The following is a 27892-nucleotide window of genomic DNA, read 5'->3' on the forward strand; positions in this document are numbered from 1 at the left end:
GTCATCGAGAAAGAAGCTCTGCCGTAAAGTGGGCCATCGAAACGCTGAGATATTACTTGGAAGGAAGAGAATTTACCTTATTCACAGATCATGCACCCTTAGAATGGTTAGCTCGAAACAAGGGAAACAATGATAGAGTGTTGAGGTGGTTCCTGGCATTACAACCCTATAGATTCCGCACACAACACCGAAAAGGGTCGGAGCAAGGAAACGTAGACTTCCTGTCCAGATATCCCCAAGAGAGAAACCCTAGTATCAAGAAAGCAAGGAAAAGGGGATGTGAGGAGGGACCCGGCGGAGCTCACCAGGTGGCCGGACTACGAGACCCAGACTCCCCTATGCGAGTAGGACACTGCCCAGTTAGCCACATCCGGCAGGAACCACGGAGGACGATCCATGCCTCTCCTCTCTTTCCACAGCGAGGACGGACGTCGAGGGGAGGAGCTACGGAGGAAGGACCAGTAAAAACGGACGTCATCCAGGAAGAGGGGTCGCAGAATGTCGAGAAGGCGGACCCTTGGACAGACCACGCGGAAGATGCAGAATCTCGGAGCCGGGTGCCGGAGCCAAACGCCGAGAGTCAAGACAGCGTTCCTGAGCGTGAGGAAGAGGCGGGGGAGACCAAAGACCGCTGGACGGAGGAGTGGTGGTGTCCCCGGAGGAGGCTGGAGAGCGGGCCGTGACTCAGGAGAGTTACGGCGGGGGCCGGTGAGTGACTGGTCCTGTGTACATTGGGGGTTGCTTGTTGTTGCGGGAGGTGGGTGGTGCAGCGATGTGGGAGGAGGGTGGAAGTGACTAGAAAAGGGGAAAGAAATTCTGAAACTGCATGCTCGCACTAAATAGGCACCAAAAACGGCACTATGGGTTTCTTTGGAAATCGTAATCCTGAACTTCAGCTGTCCCATCTTCCTTGTCTACATTGACCGTTTTCCATGCCCAGAGCCTATCCACAACCTAACCCCCCCCTTCACCAACCCTTCACGACCAGAGCCTATTCACAACCAACCCCCACTTTCCAAGTTATTGAGCACTACCGGGTGTAGGAAAAGGGATTATACATAACAGACACACTGACAGGCTCCTTTTCTCCTTTTCTCCTTTCCTCTCGGTGCCCTCCGGGTAAACCAACGCCACGGAGCCCCCATCGCCCCAAGATCCACATCTTCAGGCTGAAGAAGGAGAAACAACGCTGAGTGCCAAGCTGAAGAGACAGTTGCTGTGGGAGGAACACTCGAGCCTATTGTGGAGAAGTGTGGCTCACTGGTTAGAGGAGGCAGACCTGGAAGCAGAGGTCAGCCCGGGACCAGGGTTCAATTCCCGGCTCGGCGGGGTCTTGAGTCCTAAAATGTCCATGGACTCGACAATTCTCGCTCCGGTGCCTACTCGATTCACGGTTTCACACTCTGCGACTCTGGGCAATAGCTTGCTTAATCTCCACAACGGCCCCTCGCGGCGGGATGCCTGGCTTTCACCTTGCAGATACCCTGCCGGGGTTATCTCACAGGGGAATACCAGGACGGGTTCCCTAAGCAAGCGCTTAGAAACCGCTCGGTGATTTGCGCTATATAAATTCCTGTACATTTACATTTACATATTGTTAAACCCAAGACTGTGACATCTGATAATAAAGGAGCTGTTCGTCAATACATTCAGCCTCCGCGTCTGTATATCCGACCTGCCCTCCCACAGCTACATTGGTAGACTGCCTCGCTACTTTAGTGTGTATAGTGAGAGCATGGAACATCAAGGTTATCTTGGACACTGTGTCTGTTATTCGGAATGATCCTCGCACGTTCAAGCCATAACACATATGCAGCTGTGGCCACCTCTGATACTGGTGCGTTTAATAATGCACTGTGCAGGCATGATTACACACAGTTGGAGAACATTCATATCCTGACAGTTTGTGCAGAACTCAATGTGATCCACTACTGCTGAGTACCAGAGGTATGGGTCCGCCCATGTAATCCTATGAGACCTTTTGTAGTTATAAACTAACGTGCTAGGTAGGGAGGGTGAAATCTAGGTATATTTTAAATCTGTTTCCCTTTAGCATTATAAGATGCTTTCTCCCTTTGTATTTTATGGAATAGTAACAATGCTGACAACCTTGTTTCTCATAATATGTTTTCTTGTAGTATCTAAGGTACTGCGCATGAGATTACGGCGTTAAAAATAAACATTTCAAACTTGCACGTGTCTTTATTTACTCCTTGTTTGGGACTGGTGTAAAACTATAATGAAAGAGTGCTCTTTTTATCCACCTTACTTGAGGTAATCTAAGTTGCATGTTCTGGGTTGACTAGTCTTTGATGTTTTTGCTATAGGACGAAGAACCAATGAGTCACTGATTGTTAGTCTGTTAGGGGGTTTGGGTACTAAGGTGGGTTTTGGAACACCGTAATTCACCGAGGTCCTAAGTCTTTATGCAAAGTTCTGTGTAGGAGCAGAATCCCTGCAACAGTAGTTACAACAAAAAGACTCAATAAAGGGCTTTGAGTTTGAATCAGAATATGAAATTGAAGAATGATTGACAACCCCAGCCAATAAAGGGAGCAAGTGTGCAAATTTCACTGTGCCTTCGGCGGGGTATTTGTTACAATAAAAAGGTTTGATGAAGGCCTGCACTTTGAATGGGAATATGAAATAGAAGAATACTTGATAATCACAGCTAAGGAATGCAGCAAGTAGTTTTGTGTAACTATGGGTGTAAAATCTGTTCCGCTCGAGGAATTTGCGGATTTTTGGCAATTTCGCAGTCCGCAAATCGCGTGAATTTGCTTAAAAATCCGCAATTCGCAAGCTGGTGGATTTTTTTGCTTGGTCGCGCTTGAAAAATACAATATCGCGCGTGCTGCGTTGACTTACCGTGATTCTGAGTTCTTCTCCCGGTTTGGGTGTGCTGCGCCAATTTGGATCTTGCTGCATGATCGCGCAACAGTTTTTTGACCACTAGTACGTCATCGCGGCCTGCCATCTTGCACAGGGAGAGTTTGACAACACGAATACGTCATAAGGGCCCTCGATCACGCATCGCAGGAGTAAACAATTGCGAACATGTAGATGCGGCGCGCAGCTGACTTCCGGCAGGAGATTTGAACAGCTCGCTTTCCCGTACTTGCAAAAATTGCAATTCTGCACAAGAAATCCACCGCAGGCAGCAAAAACCTTCTGAAAATTATGATTGTGATCAGAATATCTCCTCAGATTGACATTTGGCTGCACTTTTTTGTGCAACGAGTCAATTTTTTTTTGGGGGGGGGAGGAAGGAAGTGCCCCAGAGTCTCCAACTTCCTGTTCCTGTCCAGCAGGCACCTCCCAGTGCTTTGTCCAAGATCTGGTCACTTTTAATTTGGATCTGTAGCTGGAAGGATTACTTTTTGTGGCTGCTGCTGGATATTTGTATTTGAGGACTTTTGGGACTTTGGAGTTTGGATCACTTTTGGATTTGAGATTTTACAAGTAAGTTGGTGTTGTTTCTTTAGGGCATTGCAGTTGCTGCAACTACAATTTTAAAACTTTTTCACAACTTTAAAAAAATATATATTGTGGGTAGCCACAGTATCCAGTAGGCCCAGGGTTAGTCATGGGTGCACGATACAACTGTTTCTGTGAGTTTGGTTGAACTTCAATATCATTTATGTCATGGAATTTTAGCTCACTGTTATATGTGGAATTTTATTTTTAATTTTGGGGTGCCTTTAAAGCCACACTAGCCAGTAGGCCCAGGGGTACTGAGTGGTGCATGGACCAAGTCTTTCTGTGGGGTGTCTTGAATTTAAACATCATTGAGGGCATGGATGGCAATGGATTGGGGAGATTTGTGTGTGTTTTTCGACTTTTTGGTGGGTTGTTGGGGCCTGGCCACGTGGGTGGGGGCCATTTTGAGGCCTGGTACAGGCAGGGCCTGGCCATGTGGTGGGGGTCTAGGGGCCATTTTGAAGCCAGGCAGTGTGCTCAGGCCTGCACACAGTTTGCCTTGCTTTCATCCATTATGCCCAGGGGTACTCAGTGGTGCATGGACCAAGTCTTTCTGTGGGGTGTCTTGAATTTAAACATCATTGAGGGCATGGATGGCATTGGATTGGGGTGATTTTTGTGTGTTTTCTGACTTTTTGGTGGGTTGTTGGGGCCTGGCCATGTGGGTGGGGGTCATTTTGAGGCCTGGTACAGGGAGGGTCCGGGCATGTGGGTGGGGGTCAAGGGGCCATTTTGAAGCCAGGCCGTGTGCTCAGGCCTGCACTCAGTTTGCTTTGTTTTCATCCATTTTATGCCCAGGGGTACTGAGTGGTGCATGGACCAAGTCTTTCTGTGGGGTGTCTTGCTTTTAAACACCATTGAGGGCATGAATGGCATTGGATTGGGGTGATTTTTGTGTGTTTTTGACTTTTTGGGGTGTTGTTGAGGCCTGGCCATGTGGGTGGGGGCCATTTTGAGGCCTGGTCCAGGCAGGGCCTGGCCATGTGGTGGGGGTCAAGGGGCCATTTTGAAGCCAGGCAGTGCGCTCAGGCCTGCACCCAGTTTGCTTTGCTTTCATCCATTATACCCAGGGGTACTCAGTGGTGCATGGACCTAGTCTTTTTGTGGGGTGTCTGTTCTATTAATGTAAACATCCATTTTTGATTAGTATTGCAATTTTTATTTTGGGTCTTTCTGTTTTTGGATGTGTTGTAAAAATAAATGCCTAGTTGCAAATATTAATTGAAGCACGATATATGCAACATTTATTTAACTGATGTTCCTCTGGCTTCCTCTGCTTTTAGGCGCACAAGAGAACCACAAATCAGTCATCGTTCATCATCAGTGCCAGGAAGAAGTCCTGCTGCGGTGTGTGCAGCACAACGTCACGTGACGTCACGTGTGGCCACAGACAACTCTGCAACTCGTGCAACTGCGGCCTGCTGTTCTGACATCTGAAGAAGATGGGCCCAAAGAAAGGTGGCCGTAGCTCCTTCACCAAGAAAGTTGCCAGTGCCACTGCCAGTAAGAAGGAGCAGAAGAAGCAAGTGGCGCCACTTACCAAGGAGACTGGTGTGCCTACAGACACTTTTTTTGGAGAAAAAAAAACTACGCCTGCAGCAGCGGGGTCCGCCGGGGACCAAGCTGTGAGCAGCACCTCCGCTTCATTGGGCTCAGTGCCACCATGCCAAGTTAGGTCCAAGGCAATGAGTGCTACAGAGGCAGCCACTTTAATTGTTCAATCACCATCGACCAGTGATGTTGGCTCATCGCAAGAAAGTAGCATCCAATCAACGCAGGGTGTAACTCATCTGACGAGTGTTCAACAACCACAGCCGCAACGACAACCACAGGTGCAACTAGTACAGGCGCAAGTACATGCGCAAGGAGAGGCGCAAGTGGAGGCGCAAGTGGAGGCGCAAGGAGCGGCACAAGGAGAGGCGCAAGGAGAGGCGTAAGGAGAGGCACAAGGGGCAGCGCAAGGAGAGGCGCAAGGAGAGGCGCATGGAGAGGCGCAACCAGAGGTGCATGAAGCGGCACAACTGCCCACAATACTTGTCCTTCCAGAAGTAGGGGCACATCAGGAAATCGAGATTGAAGTGGAGGTATCATCCGAGGAAGCCACTCCTCCTGATGATGATCCATTGTCTTCCAGATCCCCAGCAAAAAAAAGGTCAAGGAGGGCTACTACAAGTTCTTCTTCAAGCCCCCTTCCTTCTAATGATCTTGATGTTGATTGGAACCCACCAATGCAGTCTGAAAGTGAGGCATGGCATGAGCCGACAAAGGTAGCTAAGCCTAAAAGGAAGGTTCCCGCAAGGCTTCCACTTATGGGTGATGACGACGGACAAGAAGTGGTGTATTCTGCTGCTGATGAACAGTCTGACGACGACCCAGTCATTACAGTCGTCACTCCAGGCCCAGCGGGCATGCAGCAAACAGACATTTTTACCTTATCCTGAATTGCTGCTGAGCGTGATGTGGGAGGCGTGGCACTGGTACCACCACCAATGCAGTTAACTACTCCACCAACACGACCTACAGTTTCAATATTTTCTCGTCAGAAGGGCCGGCAGGGACCTCCATCCAGCTCGACCTCCATTACCTCAAGTAGTGATGCTGTAAATGCACAACAGAGTCAGATTCAGCCACGCCCATCCTCCACTTCATCTGGCATTGAAAGTAGCACCTCCACCACCAGCAGACATCTCCAGTCCCCAGTTTGGGACTTTTTTAGTGTTAGCAAAAAGGCGGAAAACATGGTCGTTTGTTTGATTTGTAAAACTGTAGTTAGTCGGGGTAAGCTTGGTACCAACTATGGTACCGGAGGCCAGAGAGGTCATCTCCAAAAACACCACACTATAATTTGGGAGGCGCACATGAGGAAATCCGGGAATCCACACGTACAACAAATCCAAATCTATCCATTCATATTGCATCTGATGATGACGAGGGGCTGATCGTGCAGGGGGGAAGTGAAGAAGCGACAGACATTTTTTCTGGTACACCCAGTACCCCTGGCAGCAGCACTGCAGTGGTAGCGCCCACACGCTCTACCCCAGCAACATGTATGAGACACTAAGAGTCTGGGAGAGACACCAATGCGAAAAAGTACATCAATGAGCCTAACTGGGTTGAAGAAGTCTGGATCATCATCATCACATATGAAAACGGTCCAGACCACCATTAAAAGAATGTTTTGGTCTGAGGCGCCATTTGAACACAACCACCCAACGGCACGTCTGTATAACGCAAAGCCCTAAATCAAAGGTTCTTAGCCGGTCCTATTTTGCCAGAGTTGCGGTTCCAGCACTACATGAAGATGTGCTGGAAGTGATTGGGTCAGCTTTGCAGAAGAGTGCTGTTCACACTATCCACCTGACAACAGACATGTGGACCAGTTGCCAAGCCATGGATTACATGTGCATCACTGCACACTGGGTCTCTTTTGCAGGGGTTAGAGAAAAGATGTCTACAGGTGTTGACCCTGCCACAATTTTTCAAGCGACTCGGAAACATGCAACAGTAGCCATGTTTGCCATGGACAAATCTCATACTGCATTAAACATTTTGGATGAGTTTAAGAGTAAGGTCTCTAAATGGCTGGTGCCAAGAAGTCGCATGATTGGTTATGTTTCCATGGATAATGGCAGTAATATAGTTAAGGCCATGCATGATGGTGGCTACTTCAGAGTGCCGTGTTTGGCGCACTGCATTAACATTGTTGTGCAAGATTTCTTGAAAAGAGAAAACACAGTCAGCAAGTTACTGACCACCTGCCGAAGAATCTGCCCACATTTCAGCCATTCTTTTAAGGCCCGGAAGGAGATGAGGATCATTCAAAGTAGCCATGGAGTGCCAGTAAAATGACTCATCCAGGAGGTGGCAACACGTTGGAACTCAACCTTCTACATGCTTGAACGTCTGTTTGAGCAGTACAAGGTAATCAATGAGTATTTCAATAGCATTAACATCCGGTCTGCTCCTATGAAAGACATGAGGCTAGAGCCGGAGGAATGGGACCTAGTTCAAAGCCTGACAGACATGCTTCGTCCTTTTGAGGTCTTCACCCGTGAAGTCAGCAGGGAGGATTGTAGTTTGGGCAAAGCTATCCCATTGTTGTTCATGCTAGAGCAACAACTGAAGGTGGTGTCTTCAACGTTCCAAGCTGATGTTCACAAACAAGACGCATATCGGTTGGCGGAGAGCTTATTAAGCCGCCTACTTGTCAATGAAAGGCTTAAAAAAATACATTCAGAACAACATTACATTTGTGCCACTATTCTGAATCCACGGTAAAAAAAGCCACTGACCAGCAAAGTGTTCATTCCTTTTGATGAAGAAGATGTTTCAAAGTACAAACATTGGCTAGCTGTGTCAGCCACTCGGTTCGAAAAAGAGCGGCAGGAAATTGAAGGAAACACCACAAGTACTGCTGAAGCAGCAGGCCATCCGGCGTCAAGGTCCACTTCTGTGGCCAAAGGCAGTCACTTTCCCTCACAGCCATTACCGACAGCAGCAACAGTATCCTCGTCATCATCACCTGCACCAGGCCCAGCCATAATATTGTCGGAAGCGGATTGGATAACTCGGCAAGGGTGTGCTCGCTCCAGTGTTGATGCAAAGGAAACACATGGTACGCAAAGTGGAGCAGCACCCAGGTAGGCCCTTGAGTGGATGGTGCAGGCCTATCTGGATGACCCAACAAAGGTCTACATTGATCGTGACCCATTGGTGTATTGGTATGGGAAAAGGCCTCACTGGCCACTGCTCAGCAGGCTGGCTATAAATCATTTGTCTTGCCCACTCGCAAGCGTGTCTTTGGATCGAGTTTTCAGTGCTGCTGGTGCCATTGTCACTTCAAAAAGGTCCCGCCTCTCGCCCAAAAATGTGGAGAGGTTAACAATGATCAAGATGAATCAGTACTTCATACCACCAGATTACAAAATACGTGAATCCACGCAGGAAGAAGAGGACACCGACTTAGGTGACGGGAGCTCTTCTCTGTTAGCTGACCTACTCCATGTTCAATTCACAGAGTTTGAGGATGAGCTCTACTTCCCTGACAATGAGGCTTGAAAAACTTACTTTTTGTTTTCTTCCGTCCTTTTTGACTTTTATTTCTGTGTGCCTTTCTTTGATTTGCAACTTTTAGCACAACAAAACTTTAATCACAAAAAATCCATCAGCAGCACTGTCTTATTTTCCATATTGAAGGTGCCGCTGTCTGCATTCCTGAAGTTCACAACTCAGTCATGCTCCTCTATCCTCCTCTTCCAGACTCCCCCTATCCATTTCCCTCAAGGCAGATGGCCGGATTACGCAGAATCTAGAAACTGTCGCTTCAGTCCGTACACGAGTCCCCTCAAAAGAAGTGGGACTGAAATGACTCACTATGCTGACTGCACCTTCTGAAATTGACACGAGAGGCTGCCCTGTGGCCGTTCACTCAAATAAGATGATGACAAGTGGAACAGGTAATGAATGATGAGATGGCATGCAGTGCTGACACTGGCTGTCTGGCTCTGAAGAAAGCAATTGTTGTTCGTTTGTTGTGCATGGAGTGAATCCTATCTATGTGTCCTGTTATTTTAATTTAATCTTGTACACACTAAATGTGACTCAAGTGTACTCTGTTACCTTGTTTAATACAAATTGTACTTCTACTGCAGGGGCCAGCCACTACGTTATATTTTCAATATGGAAAATTTCCTTGTGCTCAGTGTGTGGACAACATTGAGTTTGCCAATAACATACCATGATGATGATGAATCTTGATGATTAAAGTTACATAATATCTTTTTTCTTTACACAGTCACTCACTGGGATGGATGGATCATCATCATTGTCGGTTTAAGGAAGAAATATAGCTATTTTGTGAGTGGCAAGGCAAACAACAGGTAAACAAGTCAACAACAACCACAGCAGACCTACATTTCTGTCTAGTCGTGGTATGGGAGTGGTCGAGCCAGTGTAGTGTATGCCACAGACCAGACAGCAGTTCATATAAAATTGTGGCAATGTGGCTTGCTGCATGAAATTGGATATGCTTTGTCTGTCTGTGTCAAAGAGGTATGATACATCATCAGGTTGGTTCCCTCAGTGGTGCCTGCCTTGACCGTCTGCTTGGCCCTGGCCTGCTGTGTGCAAATACTATCCTTGAAAAGGAGACTCAGAGTACGCACTTTAGAAATGATGCCTGTATGTGTCGCCTCTGAAAGTGTTATTTTTGCACTACACATCGTACCTTATATTTTTTCTCAGTGCTGTTTTAATATCCCTTCCTGTTTTTCCATCAACAATTGCAGGCCGGCTTTTACCTTGTGCCATGGGAACAACATCAATCTGCATCCCGCATCCGCCAGGCAGGCAGTGGACAGTGTGTCTGGTCACCAAGATTGATCGACGGAGCCTCAGATGGAATGGAGGAGTACCACGAAGAAGAAGAATGGCTGGATGCATGCAACTTCCCAAATTGAACAGGACAACAACAACATACAGTTACAGTATCCTCTTCACTTCTCCTTATCTTTTAAATAACTTACTGTTGTGAACTTCTATGAGTGCAACTCTCTGCTTCAAATTCATCCCTACAGCTATTTCATAACTTTCTTTGCTATTTTTAAAACTAATGTAATGTACTACTAAGTCATTCTATCTGAGTGAAATTGCGTAATTACAGCAGCCCTGTACTGTCTAATAGTTTAGTACTACTTAGTAAGTTGTACTTAAGTTAACAGCACTACTTTTCAGTAACCGAACCATCCATTTAGCTAACAACTTCATGCATGCTCTTCCTTTATGTCCCTTAAAAGATTCATGGATATCTCATATCTTCGTATCCAAAGATTTGTTTTTCTTCATTTGTTGTTTGTCCATGCTGTGTTTTTTTTTCCTCTCTTCACAAAACCTTTCCAAAAACCCCCATTCTCATCCAATTTTCAAACCCTAACCCTCTTCCCCCGGACTATGTGGTTTCCATTGAGGTGTGACTAAATTACAACAATAATTCCACACACTTGCTGGGGAGAATAAGGTCAAAGCAACAGAAAATAAATTTCAAGGATGGTGAAGGAATCCCAGGATATGTTCTTACTGTGTACTGTACTATCTATCGTACTGTTCTAATGCTTTTTCATATGCTGCTACTGCCAGTGTGTACCACTACTGCTGCCAGCACAAAAATGACATTTCATCCGTCCAGGTTTCCATCCATACCCAACCTTAATCAGCATTTGCCATGCATCCAGCCCTGTGCCTAGCCCTATTCTCAAACACGAATCACAGGTAAGATAAGCATTTTGGGAAGGTAGAAAAATGGGCTAGGACTCGGAGGAGAGGAGAGACTGACATTTGTACTAGTAAAGTACTAGTAGGCCAATTGAATTCACTAACTCTGTTAGTGGCACTTTTGTACATTTGTGGACGTTTTAGATAATTCATGCTCGTAAGTTTGAGGAAACCAAACGCGCAGTAGCCCCCGCCTACCACCCCACAAAGTAATATGAACTCGTACACTATGTTGAAGTATGTAAAATAAATAATTATATATGATTTACCCTAATAAAAATAAACTAGACCCAAAGACCCATCCCCTCTCTAGCCCCAAAAAATATCAATTTCAAATGTCCCGCAAAAAGTCCCTCATAATCCCCAACTCCCAATTCCAACCCCCCAACAGTCTTTAAAAAAGGGGCAAGGGACACAGTCACTTCCGGCGGTGTCCTGTGGACAGGTGGTCCTGCAGCTCTTTGCGGAGGTCCCGGAGCTGGTGTTTCTGCTTCTCCACCATGCGCTCCAGGTCGTCCACTCGGTGGTGTAGCAGGCGCAGGCGTGCCATCCAGGCTCTGGGGGGGCAGCTGCTGATTTTGTTGTTGCAGCTGAGCGGCGGCGGCGGGAGGCTGTCGGACCACGGCGCCATGCTGGAGGCTGGTGGACCTGGAGGCACTGGAGGAGGATGCAGCTGTTGCCGCCTCCTCCTCCTGTTCCCGAGCCCACAGCCGGCGATATTCCGCAACAATGGCCTCCAACTTCCGGACCCTGGCCCGGACAGCCATCTCCTTGCGGGTGAGCTTTTGTGGAGCATCTATATGAAGAAAGAATGAAAAATACTGTAACCAATACTCTTTAACAATAAAACGAAATAATTCAACAGAAAGTTGTCTCACAGTAACACTAGCAACTTGCAAGCACAGTATAACATTTTGGCATGTATCTTTCCGCCGTCTTTGTAGGCCTGTAACATTAGTGGGAGTTTCAGGAATTCTACTAGCAGCACTATGGACTCACTACATAGTCAGAAAATCATAGATTACACCAGTCTTCTTTTTTTATCTAGTTTTGCGAAATAAATTACTTGTACGTGAACTTGTGGTAGCCGGCATAATGCCAGCTCAGTCAGCTTGCACCCAAGAAAATCAGACACAAGCCATGATGACGCAGACTCGCATTACTTTAAGCAGTACATGCAGGTGGGGATAGGGAAGCTCTTACTTTTCTATAGGGGTGGCACTGGCCATACTCGGTTACATCAAGGGCTACTGCTTAATGTAATTTATATTTCACACTGCCCCCCGGGCCTTCACTACTACAAAAGGAAAATGAAGATTATTTATTTCTGATGATATATCCAGCCAATCACATGATCTTTGCTTATATGATGGATGACTTTAGGTGCTTTGTTTTGATAGATTGAGTGAACAACAGCAATAGTCCACCCATGATTGACACAGCTGAAAGAAAATTATTAACATAGGGAGTGAGTGTGGTACCCATAATTGCCGGAGGAAGGGACTTGACTTGATATAATGGGAACTATACAATACACACACAATATATGCTGTGCTTGCAAAGTAAACTACTGTACTGTTAGTCAAGGGAGTATTTCTGAACAATCACAACTTCTAGTATTTGGATTTCCTCTGCTTTGCTACTCTGGCACGGACATGCTGTTCAAAGTATTACTCTTCATCCACTGATCGTCTGCTCTACATACACCTCTGCCATCCCCTGTCGCAGCCACATCTCCGGACACCTGAGAGACCTGCACTGGCTCCCGGTCAACAAGAGAATCACCTTCCGGCTCCTCACCCACGCACACAAAGCCCTACACAACCAAGGCCCAGGATACCTCAACAGCCGCCTCAACTTCTACGCTCCCAAACGCCAGCTTCGATCGACCGGCCACGCCCTTGCCGCCGTCCCCCGCATCCGAAGAGCCACGACAGTGGGACGGTCCTTCTCCTACCTTGCCGCCAAGACATGGAACTCCCTCCCGACCCACCTCCGCCTGACCCAGGACCACCTCGCCTTCAGGAAGCAACTCAAGACATGGCTGTTCGAGCAGTAGGGGACCCCCCTCCCCCAGCGCCTTGAGACCCACCGGGTGAGTAGTGCGCTATATAAATGCTTTGATTGATTGATTGATTGATGAGGAAGAAGATACCATCCAGGCTTCCAAAGTAAACGTCTAGCATTCTTCTTAATGTCTCAACTGTACCAACTCTTTCTCATAACCAATTAACACCCTTTTCATTTTGTTTGGTAAACCACCGTCTTGACTTGCATTTCACTTTCACCCAAATGTATATTGCAATGCACACCACACATGCATTTTCTGATTCACCCAAACAGGCAGTCATCTTTTCTTTCTCCTCCAAACATCCTTGCTTCAAGCAGCCATTCATCTGATTTCTTCCTATCAGCCACCTCTGCATGCATTCAAAAACACGTATCATTCTTTACAGTCATAAATGTTATGAATCGCTCGTCCTTCCTTACACCCTTCTTTCCCTTTTAGTTCATCGCATCCCTCAAGTTCATCTGTTCTGACTTGGCTTCACAATAAAAGTTTCACAGCTGAGTTGAAGTCAAATAGAGGGGGCCATTGCTAACTCGAGAACTACCGCCGCTAATGCTATGGCTAAGTCATGGGTGACTGTCTTCTCCGTGATTGGCAAAAATGCAGTTCTAAATTAGTAACTGTTCATAACATTACAGTGTACTTCTACTAGTGTAATGTCTACTGTACAGTACATCATACACCCCTTTGCGAGTCAGCCTACTCTAAAATGTCAATAAGTAAGGAGTATAATAACTTTCCACCGTCCACCGCTGCTGGGCCATCCCCCTCAGCTCCTCCTGGTGTCACTTGTGGCACCGCCGCATCCGCTCCCTGAGTGGACTCCTCCGTGCTGCTGGCCCCGGCACTGGTGGTGGGAAGTGCCGCATCCGATGTTGTGATGACGCCTAGAAAAAACATGTCATATTTAGATGCTACCACCCCCTATTTCGTCTCGTAATGGAAGAGAAAATGTTAATAGATAAACTATTTTTAATTATTGGGACTAAAAAAAAATCACGGTTTTGGGGAGGGTGTTAACTTATATGCTTAGCCATTACATGCAAAACTTTTTGGCACAACTGATGAATGCTAGCTTTTTAACTTGCAACATTTTTCTAATTACAGACAGAACCACCTACTCCTCATCACCACCAGGAGGACTTAAAGTTCCAACAAGGTGAGGGCTCCCGAGTCCCGCACAGTTACTATTAATAATTAGATCTGTTAAGTTGAAGTATATACTAGGGAAGGGTGTTTAAACTTTAACGTCATCTATCACCACTGCTCGCTGGGAATACTGCGCTATTTAAAATAAAAAATTTTTTTATTTCTTATTTGAAAATAAAACTTAAAAACTAAAGAACACTGTGTGGTTTTTGTTCACGAGTGAGTGAGCGGAAGGGTTTGCAGTTGCACTACTGCACTTTGCAAGCATGCTTCCGTGACTCTGATAGGTCGGGACTCAGTGGTCTTCTTCTTCTGTTCTTCTGGTTTTTTTTTTTAGTCGGTCAGGGGATTGGGGGTTCAACTTCTGTTCTAACTTAGGTACATGGAAAGTCGAACTGCACCTATCATCAACAATGTCCTATTTCTATTGTCCCTTCTTCTGTGTGTGCAGAATAGTCCCTGAAACACTAGCGGTATGGTATGTGCTGCTATCAAATCAAAAAGCCAACTACTAGCTTATTCTTGGTGGACATTGACATTTTGTTGTTGGAAATTGTCAAAAGCACTAACATTAAGAAGACTGGAATAGACAGCAAGGGCAACCCAGAGGACTGCACTCAGTGCCTCTAGAGCTATTGCTGGATCAGAGTTTTGTTTAACACCGTTTGCCGACTGGGGAAGCTTAGCTACCTACACAGACCGACTCATAATAATAGTAAATAGTAGTAGCACAGAGAGTGATGGTAGAGGCAGGATAAGAATGTAGAAACAGTCAACAAGAAGATCAAAGACTATATTGTAAAAAATAGAATTAGGAAACAGTTTGGAATGAATAGGAGCTGTAAAAGTTAGGGAAGTATAATTATTAATATTAACAACAGAACAACTTTCTGGGGCCAGCAGATGAGCCTGCAGAGGACCGATCCTGCCCACCCTGTTCCGCCGGCGTCTCAGGTGTGGTGGTCTTCTTGCCCCTGGGAGGTGCTGATGATCATGAAATAAACACAAACATGGATGATTGTTTTTTTAAATATTTGATTTCTTTGACCACAATCTAAAATTACCTCGGGGAAACAAATTACCAACAATTGTTGCACTACATGTATTGATTGACCTATCTGATCTGGTCAACTAGGATAGATAGTACAGTATTGCTGGATTCGCAGACGTCTACTTGGAAAGTTATGTAAATCACTAACTAAACCAACAACAAAGGTTCTACTACGACTGCCAGCACTCAGCAGCACGCGACGTGACATACACAGTCCGTCATCATGATTGCAGACCACTAACAAATGTCCTACTACTAAATAACAAATCATAATAAACTCAACCTATCAATCCACCACTATCTCTTCTTAGTGGCAGCAGGAGTACAAAGGAAGGACTAGACTTGAGTCTCTAGTCTCTCTAGCATTACGCAGTTCTGCTCAAATGAGCAGAAAGTTGCAAACAAGTAAGCATAGTAGCAACGCCACTGAGCAGGCGAGCACCTGCAATCACAGAAGCTATTTAAACATTAATTTACCTGCAATGTAATCGAATCGGCAGCATTCTTGCTCTTCGGGAAAAACATATATTAGCAATATAACACAGAGCAGAAGAAAACAAAGTAGTTATTAAATAGCTACTCACGAAGGCCAGGGATCTCCATGCCTAGCAGGTGGAGCAGGTCTTGCTCCCGGTCCAGGACGTCCGACAACCGGTGCGTCGCTTGATTGTAGGTGCGCCAGACCCCCGACTCCCTACGCATGGCCCGGCACACCTTATCCCACAGCTGGCGATGCTCCCGGAGGCCATACCCTGAACCGGGCCTGCCCCCTGCTTCGGGAGGTGGCGCTGGACGTAAAAAATCAGTGCGGCCACCTCCACACGGCTGAAAATCTCCCTGGCCGATACATCCTCCCTCCTTAATCGCCCACGAGGGAGCCGGGTACGGGGTGCGAGACCCTTCCCCTTGCTCTTCCCGGCTCCCTTTGCCATTGTCCTGGACAGCTGAAAAAAAAATAGGAAAGAATAGGGAAAAAGTTAAGAAAAGAAAAGAGTTAACAAAAACACAAAATATAGATGTAGAAAAAGAGAGGGATAGATAATGAGTAAGAAAGATCAAAAAAAAGTTCAAAGGATTGCAAAGATTAGTGGAGGATTGAAAAAGCATGCCCAGAACCATAGCAATGAATGAAAAACAAGATGGCCGTGCCCATTGAGGACCGCATGGGTAAGTTTGCGCGATATTTCCCCCGCAAGCACGCAAAAAAGCTTGCGACCACATAATCGCGCCACGCGTACAACGCGTGAATGCACTAGCGCCCGGAAATGGAAATACGCAACGCAAACAAGGTGGCCGCGCCCATGTACGACCGCATGGGTAACTTCGCGGTCGGCGCGCTGAAAGAGGCCCACGAACACATAAAGCGCCCCGCGAACACGCAAAAAAAATCCGCAAATTCGCACAAATTCGCTGAATATGCGGAATGCGAATTCGCTTTCGCATGAATACGCGTACCGCAAATTTGCAAATTTCGCCCGTACTTAGTTGTGTGGATGATGTGTTGATTGAGTGGAAGATGAAAAAGGTGAAAAATAAGAAAGGCTGGAGACACGCAAACTACCTACTGCCTTGTCAGTTAAGTGGATCTTTGGATTTCCAGCTCATTACACAGATAGGGTGTTGGATTCCACAGTGGGAGCAAGAGAAACGAGTACCACATCTAAGGAAGCAAACAGGGGCACAAAGTACACACAGTGTGCAGTAGAAAGGATGCAAGAAAGGACGCAAGTGTGCAAATTACCCACTACCATTCATGGGTAGTAGTTACCAAGAAGGCTGAATAAAGGGCTTGCACTTTTGAAATTGAATTATAGAAGAATAATTGATAACCCCAGCCAAGAAAGGCAGCAAGTAGGTGTGTGTATGTGTGGATGATGTGTTGATTGAGCGGAAGATGAATAAGGTGAAAAATAAGAAAGGCTGCAGACATGCAAACTTTTCACTTCTTTGTAAGGGAAGTAGGTGTTTAGTTTTCCAGGGCATATTTATATATTTATATATATTCACTGAAAAAACATAGGTTTCACACACGATATAGTTAGTAATTAGCATTTAAAAAACCTTGCAAATTCACTGAAAAAAACATAGGTTTCAGTCACATTATAGTTAGGAATTAGCATTTAAAATACCTTTGAAATTCACTGAAAAAACCATAGGTTTCACACACGTTATAGTTAGGAATTAGCATTTAAAAACAATAACACATGTTATAGATAGCTGGACATTTCACTGATACAAAACCTTTGAAATTCCCCCATTATAGTTAGTTCAGCCAACTATAACTCGCGCGCCCGCAATGCACTGCTGATGGTCAGTGACATCACTCATGACATCACTGATGACATCTCAAATGACATCACTGATGACATCATCCTTGTGACAGAGTGGCAGACCTGCTGTCAGCGTAATATAACCATTGATACACACATCCAAAAATAGAAACTAAAATTTTCAAATAAATGGAGATACCAATACCACTTACAACAACCTGTACAGTAATTCCACCATCTACATACACATCCACTCATTCACCAACACTTGTATATAGTCACTCACACATGTAATCACTCATCATATCTACTCATACACCTATACATGCTGTTACACACCCACACTCATCCATAGAGTTACTCACACGCATACTCAGACTTGCAAATAAACTATCAAACATCCATTTAATTGCATATACAGCTATACACAAACCACTACACTTACCTTTACTGAAACATTCACATACTTACTCTCTTAAACAATCACTTATAGAAACACATACTTATTTATACAGGAACTCTTCCAATCTCTCACTCTCACATATACTCACTTATATACATCAATACTTAACATACTCACATATACTAGTTTAAAACATATGTAGTCACTCATAAAGATACTATTGAGGCAGTCATTCACTCACTAACACACCCATACACACACTCATCCACCCATACAGTCGTGCACACATGTTGTCTTCAAAACACATACAAACAGTCAGTCACTCATTCATGCATCTATGCACTAAGTAATATCCCTCACCGAACTATACAGACACTCATACTGATACTCAAGAAACCAACTAATAACCCATATTGACACTTATGTAGCTACTCACCAACCCACGCAGCCAGTTATAGACAAAGTGAGACACAAATACAGATATTTACATATTTAAACATTACTCGCTAATACATGTATTCCCTAAGATACACTTAATAAGTCAGTTATGCAATCATTTTTACAAAAAAAACCATCCATTTACACACTTATTTACCCATTTATTCTTCATTGACCTACAGATATACATATATAAAAAATATGTATTTTTCAGAAAGACACACAGTCACTGGAGGATGTCATCAGTGATGTCATCAGTGATGTCATTTGATATGTCATCAGTGATGTCATGAGTGATGTCACTGACCATGTCATGAGTGATGTAATATGTGATGTCATCAGCAGTGCATTGCGGGCGGGCGAGTTATAGTTAGCTGAACTAACTATAACGGGGGAATTTCAAAGGTTTTGTATGAGTGAAATGTCCAGCTAACTATAACATGTGTGAAACCTATGTTTTTTTCAGTGAATATGTATATATATACACACACACACACATAAAAACTAAGTAATTTATAACATAATAATTACATATACTTACCATGCGTGGTAAAGATATGTATGGTAGTTGCATGCATTGTAAAGACATATATTCATGCCCAATTGACTCTGACCAAGTCTGCTGGCTGGCTATGCAAAGCAGAAGTACAGGGAGTGGCTGAAGGACAGGCAATGTGGCCAGTACCTGCTGGATTAGATTACTGCTCACACCTGTTGGGTAACAGTACTGACTAGAAAGCATGATCACTGATCATTCACTTGACCTAAATGAGGCCTTTCTAGCAGGCACTGAAAACACAGTACCAAGAGTAACCTGGCAGGAAGTAAGTTGAAAGTTGTCAATATAGTTAATCGATGCTATGAAAATAACATTGAATTTGAACTTTGCACCATAGTTATAAATTGTGAATGTACATTTTTTAGTACTTACATGGACCAAGACCAAACAGAAAGGTAAAGAGAGTGATGAAAGCTGCACTAGAATATGATAGCCAGGGGAACCATGCCTAGAGTGGAAGAAATGATGGCCAGTGTTAAGAAGATTGTGACGTCAATAGTATTAACACAGTAACAAGTTCAAGTGGAAAACAAACACGAACAGACACTTCCTAGAGGAGGCAAGTGAAGCTGGGGAAGGGAAAGTATATTTGTTGTGGAGGGACAAAACAAGCTTGCAAACATTCAGTATTACAGTTGGCAACTTTCATGCTAACCTTTGTACATGCATGTCATTTAGGGTTGCCCAGGGTTCAGAACTGCGCCTCTTGGCTTATGTCTGCGACCACTAGCACTGTGCTTGCGACCTCTGGCCTCAGAAGAAAGGTACACACTTGCAACACGAGCACTAATGGTGTCTCAGTGCTCTGATGCCCCTAAGCAAATAAAGAAAGCAAGACATACCAGAGGACAGAGAAGGGGGAGATAGAGAGAAGGGACAAAGGAGAAAGGCAATGAGTGGAAATAACATAATTAAGAGCAGCAAGAGGACACTTAGGAGAGATGGGTGAAAGATTGAGAGACAAAGACAGGAGTGTGCAAGAGAGACACATGGGGATTAAAGAGAATCAGAAACAGTCCCACATTTCAAAAATACAAATACTGGCCATTTGTTGTTGTGTTAAGAGTCAGCAAAGGCCCAGAGTGATACTAAGTAGGGCTTTAGACAAAATCGTAAGTATCCATTTTTAACATGCCTTTTCAGTCTTTGTTTACTTTAATTAATTGTCATGGGCCGCTAACACAGCTCTACAACACATTTAAAAGTGCTTTCTGTGTATATTTGCTGTTTGAAGTATTTACAGATATGGGCAAAAAATAGCAGCTTTAGGTGATTTTGATTATTTTTGTTCCAGACCAGAAATTAGAATACTAGTATGCTAGTGGTGCCAGTAAAAATACGGCCAGGTGGCAACCCTAGAAACAGGGAAAAACAATGAAAGAGAAAGGGTATTCTGTGAGGGAATACTCCTGGTCCCCTTAATCAATATCACTAAACAATAGGAGTAGTACACCCTGGAGGCACCTCAATGCCTCCGTCAAAGGGATAGAGGTGCACAAGAGAAGGACAGATTCATCCTTTTTTAGAAGACCCCTCACTCACCAACCTAGTTGGTGACATGCTTCATCATCGGGGTCCCACCCGGATAGCCGAATGCCATCCGGGTGTGCTGCGACACCTGACTACAGTGGAGCGGGTTTGTTTTTGATTTTATGTGTGTAAGTGAAGAACAGTGGTTTAAAAGTTGGCCAGTTTAAAACTCTCTTCAAAAGCCTTTTTCTTCTGGAGTAACTGAGCAACGATAAAAATATTCGTGGGACACCATACCAGAATAGGTTGGCCTGCGGTATCAAAAGTGAAGTTAAGAATAAAAATGGTCTACATGTTTCAACCTCTTGAGTGACTATCAGGTTTTCATCAGGACCAATGGAGGTAACCCGGGCGGTATACACACGCTAAGGTGTACCCTACCCTTGGCTACTCAGTAACACCACCTAGTGCTCACAGTGGTGGTTAATGTTTCTTTTCCTGGTTTCTAGAAAGAGAAATCTTGCAGTGCTAAAGTACCGTGCCTCATGGGCATCGGGGTCTGGATGTACGATCCTGCCACGATTTCGTGTAGAATCAGTTGTGGTTGTTCCGCCTATTTTGTGAACCTCATCGACGCCCCGTGTGGACAAGACACAGGTCAGGTAACAGGTGTGAGAGAGAAAAAGGTATAAAAGGCGATGAGATAGGTGAGAGTGATAGGTAACAGACACATAGACAGGTGATAAAGAAACAGCTGAGAATCAGGGACAGAAGATTGATGGAAGGGGAAGACAGTATGAAAAATGTGATATAGATAGAGACAGATGAGAAAGAGATAGCTAAGGGAAAACAGAAATAGAGGGAGTAACAGGTGTGATAAAAGTGATTAAGAGACAGCTGGTGATAGACAATTGAGAGGTTAAAAGGAGGTAGGTGAGTATTGTTAGAAAGATACAATTCAGAAATGGACAGGTAAGACTAGTCATTTAAGAGAGTGGGCAGCCAGGTAAGAGACTTCTGAGAAAGAGTTGGTTCAGTGAGAAGTAGAGGCAGATTGTAGGGGAGACGGTTAAGAAAGATGATAGAGGCAGCCCAGAAAGAATTCTGGCAGGTGAAAGAAGAGAGAGGCGTGATAATGAGACAGGTTAGAAAAACTGCACAAAGCCCCCACAAAGCTGTTGTTCTAGGGGTTCATGTTGTCATCAAATCCCGTGAGGCTATCTGACGGCAATATTTTTTATAGTTTCCCAATTTCGATTGTTTCAGTCTAGATGGCTTACATTGTAAACTGGAATATTTATAGCACATGATAGGAGAGGATTCATTTACTAAGGTGCATGTTGAAAGTACAATGTAAAGTAATGTTACTCTATGTGACATAACCCCACTCAACTAACGATTCTTCTTATCTTCCAAAAATGTGTACTCTTTTTCTTGTACTCCAAGTTCACTGACATCGCCCACAAAATATTAGCTTGGCAAACACTACAAAGTCAAGTTTTTAATTCACCTAGCAGTCAACCATTTGAAACACAAAGTGTCACTCAGCATTCCTGTAAATTATTACAGGTGTTTGAGGACATTCCGAGTGATATTGTGGTTGTGAAAAAGCAACATAGAACTTAAATGTTACACTGTTGGTTCCAATATATCATTGGTGGCAATAAAGAAAATATATTTTCTAGATATGAAGAGCCGAGGCTTACCAATTGAACTGATATGTGTGCTCGAGTGTGGGAGGTGATTTTCCTGCAGGTATGAAGAACAAAGGGTGACTGGTAGGTGTGAACTGCTTCTTGGTGTAATGGAGGTGTGTTAGACCAGGCATCCTTGGTGTGGTTTCCCTTGTCTTTTTGCTTCTACCTCCTATATGTTTTACTGTGTGCTGGACTTAATTTTTGCTGGTTGTGCACTCTGTAAACTTTACCACTGCTGATCAGTGCTAAGGTGCAAGTGCTCCCTCTATAAATTGTGATTATGATTGGTTATACATGATTGGATATTTTATTTACTGATAAGTCCCAAGTAAAGTGCAGTGTGTTTGCACAGGATTATAAATCAAATACAACTAGTGGACCTGCAGGACTGATTGTGCCTCCTACTTGAGTAGTCCTGTAAACATTCCTCAGGCCTGCCACTGCAGTGTCATTGAGTACAGTTTTAAACTGACATGTCAAACTGGCAAGTGCACCAACTTGCCAGGCCCAAACCTTCCCTTTTCTGATTGTAAGGCATCTCTAAGGTGGCAGGGTGCGGTTTGTGTTAAAGGTAGGCCATGTACTGGTGTGTTTTACATGTTCAAGAGTGAAACACTGACAATTTTGTTTTTCACTATGGTAAGGCTTATCTCTCCTACAGGTTATAATTGAAGCTGTCTTGTAACATCTTACAAGTGTAAATTTCAAATGGGAAAATATTGAGATTTGTGTTTGGGTTCCCTGAACTCAGGATTTAAAAAAATATATTTTTGTGAAGTTGTTTTTCAAATTGTCTGTTTGAAAATGCCACTTTAGAAAGGGGGCATTTTCATGCTTAATCATTCTGTGTCACTGCCTGCCTGTGGACTCAACGTCTGGTTTAGACTGACAGCTGGGTTGTTTGTGCATTCACTCTAGACAGTCACACAAAGGGAACTGAGGTATACCCTGCATATTCTGATGGCCTATCACCAGGCTGATGGGCCTTCCTAAGCTAGAGTGGTGGGAGGAGTTGTCTCTGACACCTGAATAGGGCAGTGTCTGGTCTCTCAAAGAGCTGTCTCTACCTCCCTGTGGTGTGTCTGGAGCCAAGGTAAGGCAAGACAGGATCTTGTGGATAAAAAATGACTTTCTTTTGAAATATAACTACTCGAAAGGCCAAAGGGGCTATAAGTATTGGACCTACCAACTCACATCTTTGGTACACTTCTGGACTGAGGGCCCTGCCAAGAAAAACAGCTGAAGAGCTGTCAGGACGAGTACTTTCCCTTTACTGTGTGTTGTTTTACTAGGTTGGCCTGCAGTTGCTTCTGTCTGAGGGCAGTGAAAGAACTGGACTTTGCTTCCTTGTATCCTGCTGTACCAAGGTTCTCCACATGTTTCTGTGTGCTTGCCTCCTGGTGAAAGTTCAAGGCCATCAACAACTTCATCTGCAGCATCTCTGAACTCCACTGCTAGGAGTTCTCACCTGTGGTGCCAATTCCAGTTATGGGTCCTGAGAGGTAGTTCTGCTGCTTCAAGACTCAAAAATCCATGCATCACCCTTACAACTGCATTTTTCCCACTGCAAGCTTGCTGTGCGGTTGTAATATCAACGTATCAATTCAGCACCTGTTCATGGCCCTAAGAAGCACCACAGCCCAAGTCCAGACCACCGTTGTGACTTCAACCCAGGTACTACTGTGCGTTTGAAAGAATCAATGCATTACCTGTCTGCAGCTGTGGAAATCGACGCAGAACCTGTGTCGCCATCTCATTGACCCACAGGGCCTAGATTTTCTCATGCATCGAATGTGCGGCAAGTTTACAACACATCACCCTGCTGAAAGCAGTTGCCTCTGGAAACAGAGTCATTGCTTCTCCTCACAATATGGAATCGATGCAACACTTCTCCTGCATGCAACAGAGCTGACACCTCCATTCCCCTGGGACACAAGAATAGATGCATTGATGTATTTGCTGTTGCTTTTTTCCTTTGCGGCTGTATTTCATCATGGATTTTGAAGCAGCAAAGGTACTTTGTGCTAAAATCAATGCATCCATAGAGTACTATAGACAGAATTGCTAAAACTTTTTAAAAGGGATATTTTGGGTTATGCTTGTTGGATTATTGTCATTTTGGTCTTGTTAGGTTTAGATTGAGATTGTTTATTTTTTTAAACTGGGGTGTAGTGTTTTCACTGTGTTACTGTGTGTGATATGTACAAATACTTTACACATTACCTCTGAGATAGGCCAGACAGCTCATGCCAAGCTACCAATGGGTTGAGCAGGGGTTTTCTTGGGTGTGTAACTTCCTTATCCTGACTAGAAGGAAGGGTCCCTACTTTTCTACACAAAAGTAAATGTTCTGCTCTTGGACACATATGTAAAGGCTGTGGGTAGGAGAACCATTTTGCAAAGCAAAGGAAGTGCATAACGGTGTGAAGACAAAATGGCCACCAGAGCATTCCAGAAGCAATGTTTGACACACACTCACAAGGCCAAGCGGCAACATTAGTTGAGACAAATCAACACTGAACAAAGTTGATCATCATCTAAATCATCGTCAAAGAGTTCTTCTGTATCAGTATCAAGTGAAAGTGATGAAAATGATTGTGCTATGTCGATGTTTACCTCACAAAAGCATGCGCATGTTGGGTTGGCCGCTTGTGAAGAAAAATGTCAGTCAAGAAAGGATCAACATACCGAAGTCATTCAAACACTGTGCGATGATTACACTGAGAGTAAATGGTTATTCGATACTTTTCATCATTGATATGCCTGAAAGGTAAACCGCACTGTTTCTGGGGCACATGGAGTTGAAAAAAATAACACTCCTCTTTTCCTCGTTTACACTCACCAATATTTAATGGCCGAGTGCAAGCGACAAAAATCCAGTGCAAGAGCACTTCCCATGGAGATTTCTCAATGCGGGCGGTCATGGATGGTCATGGCCACTCCCATTGAGAAACATCCGTTCGGATAGAGGAATCTGCCATAAATCTACTCAACTAGCTGAAAGCAGTAGCACCCTCTTTGCGCTGCACATATTGCAGCTTGAATAGATTTTCCAGCACGGAACAAAAATGCTGCACTAAAAATGAACATGAAGGATCACGACCTAACAAACTACGCCGCTTGTGGAACTCTGCGTAGTGAGGCAGAGTTTTTAGGTCACTTTGCATGAATTCTGGCCAGGCTTAATGGTTGATAGTGGTGCATCGATGAACATAATGCCTGAGGAGAAATGCAATGATCTATCTCCATTGCCGCAACTTACGCCATTGAAAACTAAAGTATATACATGGGCTGCATCAATGCCTTTAAAAAGTCAAGGTTATTTGTAGCAATGATGAAACACAAAAAAACAAAGGCACAAGAACCCATTCATGTGCCTCAAGGCACAGCGTCAAGTGCCTTTCTACTCAGTTTCAGCACAGCTGCTGATATGGGACTGAGTTCCATGAATTACAACATGAACGCTCACCACAAAATAGTTATTCAGATCCATTCATTCTTTTATGGTTTGGAAAAGCTTAAGACTATGAAAGTAAAGTTGCATATTAATGAGGACGTCCATCCTGCTGCTCAGAGACATTGGGAAATTGCTTTTCATTTGGTAGACACTGTTGGAAAAGCCTTGAAGCCTTACTTAAGCATGACAATATTAAGTGCTCAACTCGTCCAAAGCCATGGGTTTCTCCCATAGTGGTAGTGCCTAAAAAGGACAGTGAAGTATCTATACGCATATGTGTTGACATGAGTTAGGCAAAAAAGACAATTAAATTAGAACAACATACATTGATAACATAATAACACATTACATAGTGCAAAGGTCTTTTCTTGCCTTGATTTTTAAAAAAGGTTATTATCATCAGTTAGAGCTTTCAGAAGATTGTAGGTACATTACAACCTTTTCTGCTCATGTTGGTCTGATTAGATGCAAAAGATTACGTTTTGGTGTGTCATCGACTGCCAAAACTGTTTCAAGACGTCATTTGATGTATCATACAGCCTGTCATGAATATATTCAATTAAACCAATTAAATATTGTTTTTTGGTTCTATTTAAAAAGAACATGATAACGATATTATACAAGTATGTCATTTTCTTGCTGCAGCAGGTTAGACTTTGAATGCAAGTGTGAGCTCAATAAGACAAACCTCAAATTTGTGGGTCATGTCTTTTCTCTTGGGGGTATGATACCAAATCGTTCTTAAGTACAAGCGCTGTCAAATGCTGATACCCACAAGATGTTTCTATGGTGTTCATTTCTTGGAATGGCAGTTACTGTTGTGGATACATACAAGACGTTGCCACTGTCAGTGCTCCATTGAGAGACTTGACGAAAAAGAACACCTCATCATGTGAAAAAAGCTTTAGAAGAATTAGCCAAGCCATTGAGAATGCTATGGAAATGCATACTTCAATCTGAAGCTTCATACAGAGGTTGTTCTTGACGCTAGCCTAGTCGGGCTAGGTGCTATCCTTGCACAGCACAGTGGACTCAAATGCTCAAGGGCATATTGTGGCATGTGCAAGTAGAAGTTTGTCCCAAACTGAATGTGCTGACTCACAACCTGAAAAAGACAGCTTGGCTATGGTATGGGCTTTCTGGAAAGCCTTTTACACTAGTAACTGATCATCAAGCTTTACTGACCCTATTTGGCAATTCAAAGGCCAAATTGACTACTTTTTCAGAGTATCTGTACAATGTCATGGTACTCCCTCCAAGATGGCTGAGGCCTATATCAATTTCATTATAAAATCAAATTCACCAGCTGCCATTTCGTTAGCCCAGATTATCAATGCCACAAGCCATGACACGTTAAGCTGAGGGCTATAATTACACATCAGTCATAGAACTCACACACTCGACCGCTCATCAGTGATGGCAAATATCAAAATTACAAAAATGTTAAGAATGAACTGTCCATAACTCAGGTAAGAGTTATCCTACAACAGTCAAAAATTCTGAGACCAAAGAGTTTACGACAGAAAATAATTCTGCTCATGAAGGACATTGTTGAATCATTGAGACCAAAACGAATTCTCTGACCGAGTCTGGTTTCCTTATCTTGATGACAGGGTAGAAAAGGAATTAAGAGCCTGTCATATATGCAACTTTCTTTCTACAAAAACTGCTCACTATACCTAGAGCATGTCAGAACTACCAAAGCATGTATGGGAGAGAATGGTCATTTACTTTTTGGACATCACCTCCTCGTGATTATGGATGAGTATTCACAGTTTCCATTATTTGAAGATTTGTATCTACTACTCAAGAGGGAGTCATTAAAAGGCTAGGTAGCATCTTAGCAACATGGGGTGTTCCAGCCATAGTGAAGTCAGACAATGGCCTGCCTTTCAATAGTTGAGAGTTCAAAGATTTCTTGGAGCATTCAAATATAAAGTAGAAAAAGAGCTCACCTTAGTTGCCACAGGCCAATGCACTGTTGAGCATTTTATAAGTACACTAAAGAAAGTAGTGCAGGGTGCTACTCTTGAAAAGCTTAATTTAAAAACTATTGTTAGCTCTACTAGGAGAGATTCTATGGCAGGACCAGAGGCTTCAGATTAGGCTTCTCTTTCTCCATTTATTTTACTCAACCAGCTTCTTTTAAAACTACATTAACAATAAAAAAATACATTTCCCATGATGCATAGGGAAATGAAAAGAGGAACAGAAGTGACCAATCACAAACGAGGACCTCCAACAACTTCCTTCGAGGACGCTCTACCATCCTCTTTCATCGCTGCTCCAGCAGCATCAAGATAAGCGTTTTGGTTCTCCTTCAGAGATTGTTTTATTTTCATTAATTATTATGTTAAAGTGCATGTTTTTTGCTTGAGTGCGACTGTTTATGCTGTGGCAAGCCTTGTTTGATCCGCGGGTTAACATACTTCCTTGTTTTAATAGCCACAGGTGGGTCTCTTGCTCCTTCTCGCCTACGTTCTTGCCCTCGGGCTCTCAGCACGGGACCACATGCCTTTGATTTTCAGGCGCTTGAACGCACGTTACCCCCTGCGTAGCCGGTGAGTCGTTTGCTCCG

General features: G+C 44.0%; 1 protein-coding gene across 2 annotated transcripts in view; it reads right to left on the reverse strand.

Moving 5' to 3' along the window:
* Positions 1-27892, reverse strand: part of LOC144792661 (solute carrier family 2, facilitated glucose transporter member 11-like) — a 504197-nt gene that overhangs the window by 46043 nt on the left and 430262 nt on the right. For both annotated transcript variants that reach the window (XM_078667808.1, XM_078667807.1), the window contains one exon: positions 19063-19138. In XM_078667808.1, the coding sequence (XP_078523934.1) occupies positions 19063-19138 (76 nt within the window). The remainder of the gene's footprint in view (positions 1-19062; positions 19139-27892) is intronic.

This window comes from Lissotriton helveticus, chromosome 11, assembly GCF_964261635.1.
Source record: "Lissotriton helveticus chromosome 11, aLisHel1.1, whole genome shotgun sequence".
Taxonomy (NCBI): Eukaryota; Metazoa; Chordata; class Amphibia; order Caudata; family Salamandridae; genus Lissotriton; species Lissotriton helveticus.